Below are 14111 nucleotides of genomic sequence, written 5' to 3'. Positions count from 1 at the left end.
TTTTGTGCAAATTCCAGATATTCCCCAGTGTGTTTGCAACAAGTAACACATTATGAGGTGGAATCAGGAAAGTCTCCCAAAGCAGCTGTGCAGGAAATGAATAATTAAAAAAGGTCTGGATGAGCATCATCTCTGTGAACAAATAGCTGAGTTTATGCCTGTCAGGGAATAAAGGGTAAACAAAAAGAAAGAAATGAGCCCCTGTAGATCTGGCAGTCACTGAGTGCAGTGGGCACCTGGTGACACTTGCACGTTGCTTGAGGGACAGACAGTGAACACAAAATGACTGGCAAAAAGTTTATTTATCCAGTTCTGCTACTGATGTTGAGCATTACTGTTGGAGAGAGAAATTTCTTCACAAGTATTAATGATTAGCTCCTTCCCTGGTGTGTGCAGCAAGGCAGGGTCCAAACTCCAGGCGGTACCAGGGGAGGGGGACCCAGCCTGCAGGGCAGCAGGGCTGATCCCAATCCCAATCCCAGTTTGGGATCCAGCCCCAGCACCAGCCCAGGGTGAGCCTGGATGTGCCACAGGAGCCAGGGAAACCAGGGCGTGCAGCCACAGCTGCTCCAGAGGCAGCACAGGGACAGACAGAGGGACTGGCAGAACAGCACAGCAACAACCTCCACGTTCTCCTGTGGGTTTTGCCACTGGTTTTAGAATTGATGATCATGGCTTCATACAGACATCCTCAGCTCTCAGACAGAACCATGTGATCCCTTCTGAGAAACCAGGCTGGATGGAGCTCAGCAGCTCAGGCTTGGAGCAGCTTCACAAGCCATTACTTTGGTTTGGATGTAAGGTATTCCTTTGTGGGTACTTGGATTAAAAAATCTGAGCAAACTCAAACCCAGGGAAACTCTGGACTCACAGACCATGTTTTCAGGAGCTTCTGAGGCCATGTCCAGCTCCAAAAGCCACAAGATGTGTTGGAGGCTGTGGCAGAGGAGAGCCTGCCTGCTGCTGGACAGCCCTGCACCTCCCAGACCGCAGAAGAGCCACTAAAACTCTAACTGCTCCAATCAGAGCAGCTCTTTCTTCATCCCCAATATTCTACTGGCTTCTGATCATCCATCCTCCTCCCCATCCTGCCCCCACAGCCCTCTGAGCCCATCAGTTGCTAATTAGATGAAGCTGCAAGTAATGAGGTGTCAAGCACCTGTGCTGCCCGAGCTCCTCCTGCTCGCTGGGTGCAGTAACTGTGGGGGTGTCCCTGTGCCTGCCTCGGGGGCTCCCCTGGCTGGGATGGGGGTCACAGCTGCCCTCTCAGGGGGAGCCACCCTGTCCTGGGCCCTCTGACCACTGGCCTGGGCCCAGCAGCCTTTGTGTCACCAGAGCAGGCGGTGGGAGGAGGTGGATCACAGTGGGCACTGGGCACTGCCACAGGGCTGCCAGGGGCAGGGCAGGAGCTGGGCTCATCCTGCCAGGGCTGCTCCCACCCTGCCTGGCTCTGCCCCTCAGGGGCTTCACCAGGGAGCAGCTCTGCAGCCTTGGACGGCTCCTCCTGCAGCCCCACGGCTGAGCTGGGCACTGAGCAGGCACCCGGCTGCTGATGGCACAGGATCAGCAGTGGGCCAAGGAGAGCTCAGGAAATTACCTGGCTTTGTGAATGTTATTTATTTATTTATTGTATCTTTTGCTCCATGTGCTTTTAGGAGGCAGGAGATTCTTAATACAGGGAGAGTTGGTATATTAACCTCACATTTTTGCTACTGAAAGGACTCTCTGGTCAAACAGGAGATGTTTTGACGACAAAACAGTGCAGCTATGATTAGCCTGATAAAAGGGAGCCAGAGTTGGAGTATTGATGGTATGTGCATCTAGGATCTAGTTACAAAATGGGCTTTTAACCACATTTTCCCTTGTGAATTCCTGTTATCAAAGGCCATCTTAAAAGAAAAAAAAAAAGAGAGAAAAAGAAAAAGACAGGCAACCTTTCTTTTTCATTTTAGATGGGGATGTTTCTTGTATTTCTTTATGCTTATGAAAAATGAGCCATTAATAACCCTGACCAGAAGCATGCACAGAGCAGTGTGTGCTGTGCACATCTCCTCACCCAGCTCCATGGGAGCAGAGCAGCCCTGAGCAGCTCCTGGACCCAGCTGTGGCTTCACGAGGGAGCTCAGCACTCCCAAAGGATTGTATCCACACCAATGGACTTTCCAAGCTTTTTCTTTCTTTTTTTTTTTTTGATCTAATTTATTTTGAGAATACATTTTCAGAGCTGATTAGCTGCTGTACTAAATCACTGCACTGTCTAACCCCAAAAAGCTGCCCTGACAAACAATTAACAATAGAAACACCATTGTGGCAACAAGTGATGGATGGCTCCAGGGTGCAGCTTGGGCCCAGGCTTTGTTCAGAAGAACGTTGCTGCTGCTAAATAAAGACATGGGTAGTAAAAGGTGAGAGCAGAGAGATTGTATCTGGAATAAAACTATTTGCCCTGCTTGGGGTGTGTTTCTCACAGCACTGAACATCTCAGGAGAGGCAGGAGAGCCCCATGGCTCTGGGCATGATCAGAAACTGCCAGGCACCAGGGAATCATGGAATGGTTTGGGTGGGAAGGGACCTTAATGATCACATTCCACCCCTGCCATGGCAGGGACACCTTCCACTGTCCCAGGTGCTCCCAGCCCCAGTGTCCAACCAGCCCTGGGCACTGCCAGGGATCCAGGGGCTGCCCTGTGCCAGGGCCTGCCCACCCTCACATGGAAGAATTTCCTCCCAAAATCCCATCTAAAGCTGGGCTGCCCTTCTTCAGCTTAAAGCCATTCCCACTGCCCTGTCACCCCCAGCCCTTGTGGAAAGGCCCCTCCAGCCTCCCCCTTTGGTCACTGGGAGGAGCAGCAGAGCCAAACCTCCTCCTGCCACGAGCTCTGGGATTTCTCTTAAATCCTTTTAAGAGCATGGTTTTGAGTTAATTTCTCTTGCCACAGGCAATTTCCTGATTGCTACGGTTCTGTCATTAATCTCTAATTGTTATTCTAAGTTTTGTGTTAATTTACCAACTTGCCTGTAACTTATTACTCCAAAGAGAAGTAGAATTAGTTATCACAATACCTCATATTGATTCTATTATGCAGGTATTAGAATCTCTTTATTAGAAGTAATAAATATGAAGACACAGTGTAAAAAAGGAAGCTGGATATGCAGACCCTGTAATGGTAGGTAAGGATTAGTTACTACAGCCCACTGAAAAGACATTGTGGTTGAAAGGATGATTTAAGGTCCACAGCATTTTAAAAATTATGAAAAAGCTTGAGAAACTTTGCCAAACAAGCCAAACTACCTCCTGTAATCTGCACAGGAATGTTATTTTATGTATGCTTCAAATGCATCTAGGTCACAACGTTTTTAGGAATGAACAGAGTCAAAGAAAGTCATTGATTAGTCCAGTAAGTTATTTTCTCAGGAAAGTTTGCCATGCTCCACTTTTCCTGAACCTCAAGAAAACAGTTTGCTCATCCTTGACCTGTCCCATAGCAGTGTGCTCTGTTAAACAGCTGAGGTTGAATTATAGTGATCATCACTAGCTTGCACATCAGAAATGAAGGAAAAAAAAATCAGAAAAATGAAGCATAAAAAGCTGTGGATATGTTTGCTGGAGGAGCCTGTGGTGTGTGGGCAGGGCAGCTCTCAGATTCCCAAAGCTCTGGCTGCTGCTCCCCTGTCCCTGTCGCCCCCTGCTCGCGGCACTGGAGCGAGCGCAGCTCTGTCAGCGCCCACGGCGTGTCCCGCTGCTGAAGGAGGGGAGCGGGGCACGGCCTTTCTGCTGCCTTCTAATGGCACTTCACTCTGCTGGCGGGTTTCCCCACCCAAAGAGGACCTGCTTCAAGCCTTGAATTTGTTCTCATCAATACCTGCTGCCCCCTACTCACCCTTGCAGACTCTGGCCCATCCCCTTGTCCCTGGTGCTGGGTGTGCTCCAGGGCTGGGAGCCTTTATTACATTGGAGGCTGCAAAAGCCTCGGAGCAGCTGCTCCGAGCGCCCCAAATGCCCTGGAGGTGCGGAGGGCTGCCCGCTGCTGCCCGCTTTTCCCTCTTCCCCTTTTCCCTTTCCCCTTTCCCGTCTCGTCCTTTTCCCCTCTCCCCTCTCCCCGCCGCGCTGTCCGCGCCTGCAGTTCCGGCCGTGCCCGCCAGGTGCCGCTCTGACAAAGAGGTTGCGGCGGGCGCTGCCCGCGGGGCTCGGGGATCCCCCGCACCTGAACCGAACCCAACCGAACCGAACCCCGAAGCCCCGAAATCCTGCGCTCCACACCCTGCATCCCCGAGCCCTGCACTCCCCGAACCCTGCACCCCTGCACTCCCACCCCCGCAGCCCCCGCACCCCCGCATTTCACTCCGGGCTCCGTCCCGGGCCGAGGCCGGGCCGCCCGCTGGCTCCAGTGGGAAGCACGGCCCGGCTGCACGGAGAGGCTGAAGGGCGCCAAGGTGATGGGAATCATCCGCCGCACCGGGGGACGCGGAGCGATGGAGAGCTGGACTGGGACACTCCTTCCCTGCCCCGGGCAGCCGGCAGGGACGGACCGGCCCAAGCCCCAGGACCGGCTGCGCCCCGCTCGGACCCCCCTGCGGTGGCTCGGGAGAGCGGGGGGTCCGTGCGGCCGCTGCCCCGCGAGAGGGGCTCCAGCCCGGCTCCTCGGGGGCCTCTGCTCTTGCCCGGCTCCTCCGAGGGACGCTGAGGAATCCTGTCATCGTGTTTCTGTCATCAGAAAAACATTATCAGCAGAACAATTCCCGCACCACACCCCTGTTATCATTTAGGTAACCTCCCTGTTTGAAATATTTTAAGTGGATAATAAAATAGTCACCATATCCGTGTAAATTCCCGCAACGAGGAGCCGGGATCCTCTTCCCGGCCGGGCCGGCGCCCCCGCCCGCGGCAGGCGGGCGGCTCCGCGGAGCTCCCGGGCGGCCGCAGCCCCCGGGCCGCCCCCAGCGTGGGCTCGGACCGCGGGCACGGCCGTGCGCCGACGGCCACGGGGACCGAGCCCTGCCCTGTCACTGAAGGATCGCCCACAAAACCGGCGGGGAGGTCACTGCGGGCGCACGGGGCTCCCTCTCGGCCCCCCCGGCACCTGCCGGTGCCGCCTCGCCCCCCGGTGCGGGCGGAGCGGCGCTCCGGGGATGCTGCGGCCGCCCGGGGCTCACCTCGGCGCGGGGACCGGGAGGCTGCGGGACAGCCCGCGACACGCGGGAGGCAGACCGGGGGGAGGAGCGTCGGGACAAACGCATAAAACCGGCCCCAGGTGCTCGGCGGCCCCGGCGAGCGGGCGGCGAGCGCGGAGTCAAAGCTGCGGCCCCGCTGCCGGCGCGGAGCAGCGCGGGGTGCGGGCCCCCGATGCCGCCCGGCGGGCCGGGGCCAGCCCCGGGGGCGTCCCCCGGTGACACCCCCCGGAGCCCCCGCCGCGTTCCCCCGGGCCGTGCCCGCAGGAGGAGGATCGCGCTGAGCCTGCCCGCAGGCAGGTGATCCGTCTGCCGCTCCTGTTCCCCTCCTGCCCACCTCCCCGCCTCGCTTCCCCCCCCGGCTGGACAACTCCCTCCTTTGGAGAACACGCCCAAGTAGCTGAAAAAGAGAGAAAGACAGAAAAAAAAAAGAGGGGGGGGGTTTGTGTGAAGAAGAGAGAGAGCCAATTCACACCGAAGGTGGGGACGCGGCTGGCGCTCGCAGGACCCCGCAGCCCGTCCAGCCCCGCGCTCCCGGACAGCGCCCGCAGCGGGGCCGGCAGCGCGGGCGGAGCGCAGCCCCGGCGGGGCCATGCCCAGAGCCGGCGGGGGCTCGGCGCGGAGCCGCGGGCGCTGCGGGGCGCGGCGGGGGCTGCCCCGCTCGGCCGGGCGGCCGTGAGCGCCAGGGACGGAGCGGCCCCGGCCCCGAGCGCGCCGGGCATCGATTCGCGTGTTGGTCTGAGCCACGGCAAGCAAGGAATATGAACAGGAAAACAAGGCGCTGGATCTTCCACATCTTCCTGAGCCTGGGGATTGTGTATATCAAGATTGGGTAAGTAACTTTTTTTTTTTTTCTTTCCTTTATAACAATCGCGCTCTCTTTCGCGCTCAGCCCAACCTGCCCAGACCTGTTACTATTTAACTCGAGAAGTCTCAAAAAAAAAAAAAAAGAAAAAAAAGTGATGATGGTGGAGATCACGATTATTTCTCAAAAGACAGGTACAGCGCACCTCGGAGCGAACCTCCAGGGGGGCGAGGCGGCGGCCCCGGCGATGTGCGGGGCTGCGAGGGGCTGGGCGGCGGTCCCTGCCGGGGAGGGACGCCGGGGCGATTCCCGGGCAGCCGGCCCTTCCCCAGCCCGGTGCGGGGTGCCCCGGCCGCTCCCTGGCCGGTACCTGCCCGCGCCTCCCGCAGGGACATCCCTCGGCCGCTGCTGCCCGGAGGGACAACGCCGCCCGGCCCGGGAGGGGCGCAGGGAGGGCGGCGGCGCTCCGGACCCGCAGCATCCCCGGCCAGGTGCGCTGCGTGCGGGAGGAGGCGGCGCGGCCCCGGGGCAGGGAGCGTGGGTTGTCCCCCTCCCTTCCTTCCCTCCCTCCCTCTCTCCTTCTCTCCCTCTCTCCTCCAACTGCTCGGCAGGTTTGGGAAAAGCCTCCCAGCCCGCTGCCAGTGCGCGGCCCGGGCAGACAATGCCGCTGCACGCACTTTAATTCTGGAAGGAGGAAGTTTGGTCCTGTTTTGGCAGGAGCCCGCGCGCTGCCGATCTCTGCCTCGGCTTGGAGAGAGGGACGGGGAGAGGGCAGCGGCAGGGGAGAGGCGGGCGCTCCCCGGGGCACCGCCAGCGCCGGGGCCGCGGCACGGGAAGGCAGCGGGTGCCGCTCTGCCTCCGGGACCCGCCTGCCCTCAGCCACCGCCGCTGTCTTGTCGTTGCAGGGGTTTCTCCTCTGTGGTGGCCCTGGGAGCCAGCATCATCTGTAACAAGATCCCGGGGCTCGCCCCCCGGCAGCGGGCGATCTGCCAGAGCAGGCCCGACGCGATCATTGTCATCGGGGAAGGGTCCCAGATGGGCATCAACGAGTGCCAGTTCCAGTTCCGCAACGGGCGCTGGAACTGCTCGGCCCTGGGCGAGCGGACGGTCTTCGGCAAGGAGCTCAAAGTGGGTACGTGCTCTGGGCTCTGCTCCGCCCGCCCGAGGGCAGGGGATGGTGGCACGGGCACCGGGGGTGGCACGGGCACCGCGGGCACCGCGGGCACTGCGGGCACTGTGTGCACCTGGGCGCTGTGCTGGCACTGCCGACCTGCTCCCTCCCGGCAGGGCACCTGCCTGCGCTTCACTCCCACGTGTGCCAGCTCCCACCTGGGCGCTATTTCACAGCCCTGCTCTCAGAAATCCTCTCCAAAAAGCTTCCCGTTTGTGTGCACAGGACCCGATTCATGTACTTAGGGATGGGAGAAAAGGAGACTGGCTCTTGCTGAAGGCAGCGGTGAGAGCCAGAATGCTGAGCAGAGCTGGAACTGCACTTGTGGGGTGCAGGCACCCCCAGGGATACTGGGCTGATGTTCGTGCCTGGTGGGATCCAGGCACAGCCATCAGTCTCACTGTGAGAAATTCCTAGCACACAAAATCCTTCCACAGCAGCTGTGCCCCTGTGCCACGAGGAAGAGTGGGTGTGTTCTGCTTTGGGATGTCAGGGCATTCACAAACGCTGGTCCAATCAACTGACAGAAGATCCCACTTCCATTTTCCATGTTTTCAGCTATTGCAACAGTACAAAATATATGCAAATTCTGAACTAAAGCAGCATTAATAATAACTAATGTAAATACCTGAAGAAATGGGGCTGAGATTAAAACTCTCATGCCCCCATTCTGCAAAACACTGTAGTGAAATTTACCCAACGTTTCTTTGATTCCACTTAAAATGCAAAGACCAAGGACTGTGTTTTCCAAATACAGGCTAGTCTTTTTTAGAGCCACCACGGAAAGCTCACAGCACTGCCTTCCACATCCAGAAGGATCTGTGGTTTCCAGTCTCTTCCCCATGTAAAATGAAGTTGCAAAAACCCAGAAACCCCATCAAGCAATACTTAGCATGGTAGAAAATGTGGATGTTTCATGAGGAGAGCAGGCAGCCCAGAGAACAGGGGCCAGGGGAGCCGTGGGGGAGCCCTGGATGGGCTGGCCCCAGGCACTGCTCAGTCCCATGACAAGGTCTGTCCCAGGCCCTCATTGCTGGCACTGCCATGAAACACAGAGGTGGAGCCTTGCCACGGTGCTCTGGAGCCCCTGAGAACACTGAGTGTGTGTTTTACCACAGCCGTGCACACTGGGAGGTGTTCTCCAGAACTTTGGTAAGGCAGGAGCAGGAAGAGAGGAACTCGTTTGGTTTGGAAACTCTGCCTTTCAAAACCTTTGATAATCACAGTGGCTCAAGTAGATGAAGTAAAAAGCTCCCTGCACAACACTGGGGATCGTCTGAAAATGGAGTATTAATTCAGGTTAGCTCATTGTTTCTGTTCCTTGAGCTTAGCCCTTCCTGTCAGCGATGCAGGCAAGGCAAGTGTTTGCCACTTCTGTCAGTGAAGAGTCCATTTGGATGGCTGGCAGGTTTGGGCTCTTTTAGTCCAAGAGTAACATTTCCTAAAAGGAAAATGTGAGAAGGAGTTTTCTTCTCCCAGAAATTAGAAAATTGCAGAGTTGTTGTGGTCTGTTGTGTAAACATGCTCTCAGTTCCTTCCCTCCCTCCGAAAATTGAATTATTTAGCTAGCAGGTTATATTTAGGTCCTTTTAAAGAAAGTCAATATCAAAGGAAGTAGACTTTGATTTGTCTTTGAGGTGATAACTCTTAATATGTTCTATCTATCCATTATGAGGCTAAGATGGATAGGGCAAATCCTTCCTTGGTTTCAGAACACAGTCAAGAGTTGAATGGCATCCAAATTACAAAACTCCATAAAAATCGTTTAAGGAATAACAAACCCCTCAAATTTAAACAGGTTACACATGTTATTTTAAAGTAAACTTTGGTAAAAATCATAGGGGGTTGAAATCCAATGGTGATTTTTTCTTTTGCACAGACATTCCTGTGGCCCCAAGGATAAAACTACTTAGGCTCTCAAACACCACAAAATATTTATAACTGTTTTTGTTCAGGTGGTCTCCTTGCTTGGTCTCCTTTCTTCTGCTTCTTCTCTATCAGCGGGTACAGAAACTCTGAACATCTGACACAGCTCATCTTTCTATGGCTATGGGGAAAAGGCACCTCTCGCTCTTTCCCAAGGATCTCTGCCAGGGTGTTCCAGGTTACCATCCAGAGAAATAATATTTTCCTTGGTTAAAAAGGGTGCAGCCTATGTGCCATAAAGCCGTAAGTAAAATTTGGTGCCCACAAACAAAAGGAGATCAGGTCTGAGGGCCTTACCCTGAATAGGAAAGAGAGATGTGGGACAAGAAGGACCATGAAGCCCTATAGGAAGGGTTTCAAGGTGACAGAGCCCCAGAACAGCCCAGGTTACCATTTGGTGAGGATAACGTACCCTCGGTGCTTTTTTAATTAGACTTTGATGAGGTGTGTTCCAAAATACTGTTCCACAGCCCCGAGCACACCAGTCCCCTCCCTGGAATTTAAGAAGTGACTGTGCCTTTCTGGCAATGGCACCTGAAGTTATTGCCTGGGGAGTGCAGGGCACCTTTGTCTGGCCACTTGCAATAAAGTCAGTGAGCCACATGTGAGCTCGTCCCTCTGTCTCTGCGAGGCTTCCTCTGCCTCTGGAGTGGCCCTGCTGGCCCTCTTGGCCCTCTGTGACGAGGAGGTGACTCCAGGGTGACAGAGGTGTGGCTGTCCTGGCCATGGCCCTGAGGGGTGGGTGCAGCCAGCAGGGGCTCACAGCAGCCTGGGAGGATGTGCCTGAGTAACTCCTGTGGGGTTTGTGTGTGTCAGTCCTTACAAACAAACTCCCTTGGGTACCAGAGCATCTTGTGATCTATTTCCCAGCCCACAGCTTTGATGGCACACCAAGCCACATCTTCAGTTCCAGCTTTCTTTGCTTTTACCCTTGCTGGGTAATCTATTCTATGAATGTTATGCAAATGTACTGCAATTATTTAAATTCTCTTATTGCCATTCAGGGCAATTCCCCTCCTGGCCCTGTTGTTGTGTACCTAAGGGTCATGGCACTCTCTTCTGTGTTTCTCTTTTCCTATCTTTAAAATGGCAACAGGAATATTAACCTTATTGAAACACTTGGAATTCTCTAGAAGGAAAGCATCAAACAATATTTCCCTGTTCTAACCTGTAGCATGTGAGTATTTTTAAAAATTCACATACAATCCATCATCCAGTGAAGTGATAGTTTATTTGTGGAGTTTATTTGTAGAGGTACAGTGAGCAACCCTTTGAATTCATCCCAGAGCATTTTTGTGCTCATGGGCTTGAGTTTCCCACTGGTGGCAGTGAGCTCCCACCAGTGCCCAGCACTGACTCTCCATTTCTTGGGTCATTTTATCTGCTTTGCCCTTCCAAAGAGAGGTGTCCCCTCCCGGCACCCTGTGGATGTAACCCCGTGCCAGCTGGTGACAGCAGTGCCAGGAGCACGCAGAGAAGTCACAAAGTGCCATCACACTGCTCTGCTCCGGTCCCAGAGAGAGCAATGGAGCCCAGATCAACACAGGGACGATTTTTCTAGACCATTCCACAGACACCTTATTAATAATGTAGAGTGGCAGAGAGAATTTCTAAAATAACCATGGAGATGATGCAACGCTGCAATTATGGACACACTTAAAACCAAATATCTTTGCCACAGTGGTCAGCAGTTCTGTTCCTGAGGACGGCCACAATCAAAACCAACGTTTTAAAGCAGGATAGGCCAAAACCCTCCTGCCTGTCTGTCTTCTGGTGAAACATGGTTCAAGCCTGAGGATCTGAGATGCCTTTGATAGAGTCTGAAAATCAGATTTGGGCTCTGCTGGATCAAGGGAAGAGTGAGAGCTGTGGCAAAGGCTTTCCATCAGGTGCCTCAGGGGGCCATTTTGCAGGGTGCAACCTCGTGAGCAGGTGGCCAGCAGTGACACTGCTGGTGTCCCAAAGGACTGCCTTGGGACACAACTACATTTCATGGGATCTGGAGGACACCACCACATTGGCATCATAGGGGGAAAAACCCCCATCTCCTTTTGCCACAAGTGAGCAGCACTGGCACTGTTAAACAAGAAAGTGAAGTGGTACAAACTGTTTGACTGCATTTCCACAGAGGGACATGGCCAAGTGGAGACTCCTCAGGACAGAACTGAGAGAAGAGAGGCACAAGAGCCCTGCAAAGGCTGCAAGGACCCAGCAGGGGGGAGCATGGAGGGAGTCCTGAGGTGTGAGTGGTGGTCTGCAAGGAGCATTTCAGCAGAACCTTTCAGCCAGGTCCTCATCCTGGCGTTACTAAAATGCATCAATTCTTCGCTCTCTTCTACCCTGGAAAATGTTTCAGTACAATCACATTGATACTTCACCCACCTGACATTACTCTTGGGAATAAGGAAAGCTGAAATCAGAAGAAGAGTCCCCATAGACAGGCTGGTCCCAAAGCTGATGAGCACAGCAGGGCAGCCCAGCAGCTCTGCAGGCTGTGCCCGATGCCTTTGGCTCAGGGATCATCCCTGGCTGCCCTGAGGCACGCACTAAACCAGGAGAGCCTCCTGGCTTTCCTCTATCCACTGCACTCTTGGCTCTGCACTGGACTGAATTAGCACCGATTGATTTGCCAGGTACCAAAATCAACTTTTCTTCTCTGGCTTCAAACAACGTCAGGAAAGAGGGACATTCCCGCTCCTGCCTATTGAAGCAAATGGCAACTGTCCTACAAGGCAAAGCCTTCACTAACCTGCTCAGAGCTGTCAGCTCTCCTGCTGGTATGGAAAAGAGAAGAAGATCTAGGACACTTTCCTCTCCAGCTGGGTAGATTTAACACAAAATTTAACAGGAAAGTTATGAGTAAATCTTCATATTGTCACTGTGTTATAGGCAAGCACTTGTGAAAAGATCCCAGTACAGGTGTGCTGAAGAACAGATTTAATCTTCAATCATTTCAGGGAGCATTTTGATTTTAAACACTGCTGTAGTCTCTCGTGCCAGGTTTTAAAGTCTGATTGTTTGAATTCCAGAATAACAGACCAAGTGAACAACCACTGATGGAATCCCAGAATCCCAGAACCTCCTGAGCCGGAAGGGACCCTGAGGGATCATGGAGTCCAGCTCTGTCCCTGCACAGACACCCCAACAATCCCACCCTGTGCATCCCTGAGAGTAGTGTCCAAACAGTCCTGGAGCTCTGGCAAGAAAATCCTTCTTGTTTTTGTTTTGCATGGAAGATTACCTGCCCAGCTCTGTGGGAAACAAAGTTCTGAGTGCTACTGCACTATGTGGTTTGGTCAATATTTAGAGGAAAGTTTGAGAAGTACTCTGTTTTCTCAACCACTGCAGTTAGGAAGCCCCCAAGATGCACAGAAAAAAAAATGTAATTAACTGGAGTCTTTCTATCCAGTCAGGTGAGGTCAGAGTTTGAATTTCTGTGCTAGGTTTCCAGCCCCTACAACCAGTTTTTACTGTCAATGTCTTGCAGGAGAACAGTTATTTGCAGGCAAAACAGAGGCCAGGCTGAAATATGGCCTGATCATCCAAAGCTGCTTTGTGCCAAAAAGTCAATCTTTCTCAGCAAGGACTGTCACTACAAGATAAAACACTGCCCCAAGGTCACTGCAGTTGGAATTCCCATCACAAGGTTTTCATACCTGCCTTCAGATGTGTCTTGTGAGTACTTGTTCCAGAGGAACAGAGAGATTGCATCTGACTGGGAAGGTGGGAGATCTGTGGCAGGGCAGGGTTCCCCAGGAGCGCTGGGGTCTGGGGGCTCAGAGCCCCTCAAAAGGGGAGACTTATTTGAATTCCAAAATAATGGCTCTGAGTTTTGCAGTGCACATGTCTTGAGTAGTAACTTTATGAATTTAAAGGGGGTATTTTCAGAAATAATCACTTTAGCTGGAGTGTTTCCTCTGCAAGAGTTTAATGTGTTGATGAAAGGAACTTTAGCTCATGAAAGTGGGCAGGGCCTAAACCCCCAGAGTCTTGAATGCCTCTTAAAGCCCCTCTGTACTTTATTTACTTGTACTAATCTTTGTAAAGCCACAGTGCTATTTTATAGGGAACCATCCTTTTAAATCCAACTGAATACACTATTTTAAGGCACCAACCCCCCAAACTTTGTACAGAAGGGGAAGAAAAAATTAGGAAGAGAATACTTCTTTTTTTTTTTTAAGCTACCATTCTTATTAATCACTTGTGCTAGATTAAAGAAACATGAAAATAAAAAATCCTGGCAGACCATTTGTAGTCTACCAAAGAAGGAGGAGGCAAAGCCTGAAGCAGGCAGGGGATGGGTTCTGCTCTGCGTTTTTCCAGGCTGTGAATTATGGCCTCTATAGAGAGATGAGGAGTAATGTTTGCTGTGGCACATAATTGGCAAGGTATGCTGTGTTTTCCATCTTTATATTTTCCCAATCATATTTCAGCTCATGTCACTGCAGATAACTCCCTCTCTGACCCTTTGGCTTTAAATAGCAGAAAATACAACCCATGTTTTCCAGTGAGATAAACAGAAATTTGTCTCTCTTTTATTTCACAGCTTAGTCAATTTATGAGGGGGACTGATAGGGCAGGACAGGCTGTTTAGAAGCACCCTTAGATCCCAAACTGCTGAGCACCTACTGACTTCCTGCAAGTAAATCCACTCTGCATTTTGCAGGCTCAGGCTTTGTTTCCCAAAGGTATTGCACTCCTTTTAAAAAATAAGTTCTCATTTCTAATCTGTGTGAATGAAGTTTTTACAAAATTTTCAAACGTAAAGATTAAACTTAAACCCAAGTGCCGTTAGCTAAATTAAAAGCAGAATGCAGAGCAGTCTGTGCAGCTGGCAGACAGGCTGATCAGCCCAAACCCAGTCTAGCAAACATTCATATCCAAACTCAGGGGCATGCAGTGAGTGTTTGCAGAATGAAGGCTCCGAGGTGTGCATGGGGTGTGTATAACTGTGCTCAGTGTTAGGAGAGAAGCTGCCCTGCTAATCCCTGAGTCTGCACCCACCTGGGACCCTCTCAGTGCTTCCCCCTGAGACAGCTG

General features: G+C 52.9%; 2 protein-coding genes across 2 annotated transcripts in view; one reads left to right on the top strand and one right to left on the bottom strand.

Moving 5' to 3' along the window:
* Nucleotides 1-4333: 4333 nt before the first annotated feature.
* Nucleotides 4334-6369, bottom strand: LOC118691762 (translation initiation factor IF-2-like). The gene is made up of 3 exons (XM_036391161.1): nt 6180-6369; nt 5155-5975; nt 4334-4705 (listed from the first exon to the last, which is right to left on the bottom strand). The coding sequence occupies exons 1-3, from the start codon at nt 6367-6369 to the stop codon at nt 4445-4447; spliced, it is 1272 nt and encodes a 423-aa protein (XP_036247054.1). The 3' UTR covers nt 4334-4444.
* Nucleotides 5307-14111, top strand: part of WNT7A (Wnt family member 7A) — a 36260-nt gene continuing 27455 nt past the window's right edge. Inside the window, exons 1-2 of the mRNA XM_036391016.2 lie at nt 5307-6001; nt 6880-7106. Coding sequence (XP_036246909.1) covers nt 5931-6001; nt 6880-7106 — 298 coding nt within the window. The 5' untranslated portion in view covers nt 5307-5930. The remainder of the gene's footprint in view (nt 6002-6879; nt 7107-14111) is intronic.

This window comes from Molothrus ater, chromosome 11 (assembly GCF_012460135.2).
Source record: "Molothrus ater isolate BHLD 08-10-18 breed brown headed cowbird chromosome 11, BPBGC_Mater_1.1, whole genome shotgun sequence".
Taxonomy (NCBI): Eukaryota; Metazoa; Chordata; class Aves; order Passeriformes; family Icteridae; genus Molothrus; species Molothrus ater.
The sequence above is the reverse complement of the archived record's forward strand: the minus strand, read 5'-3'. Positions and strand labels throughout refer to the sequence as shown.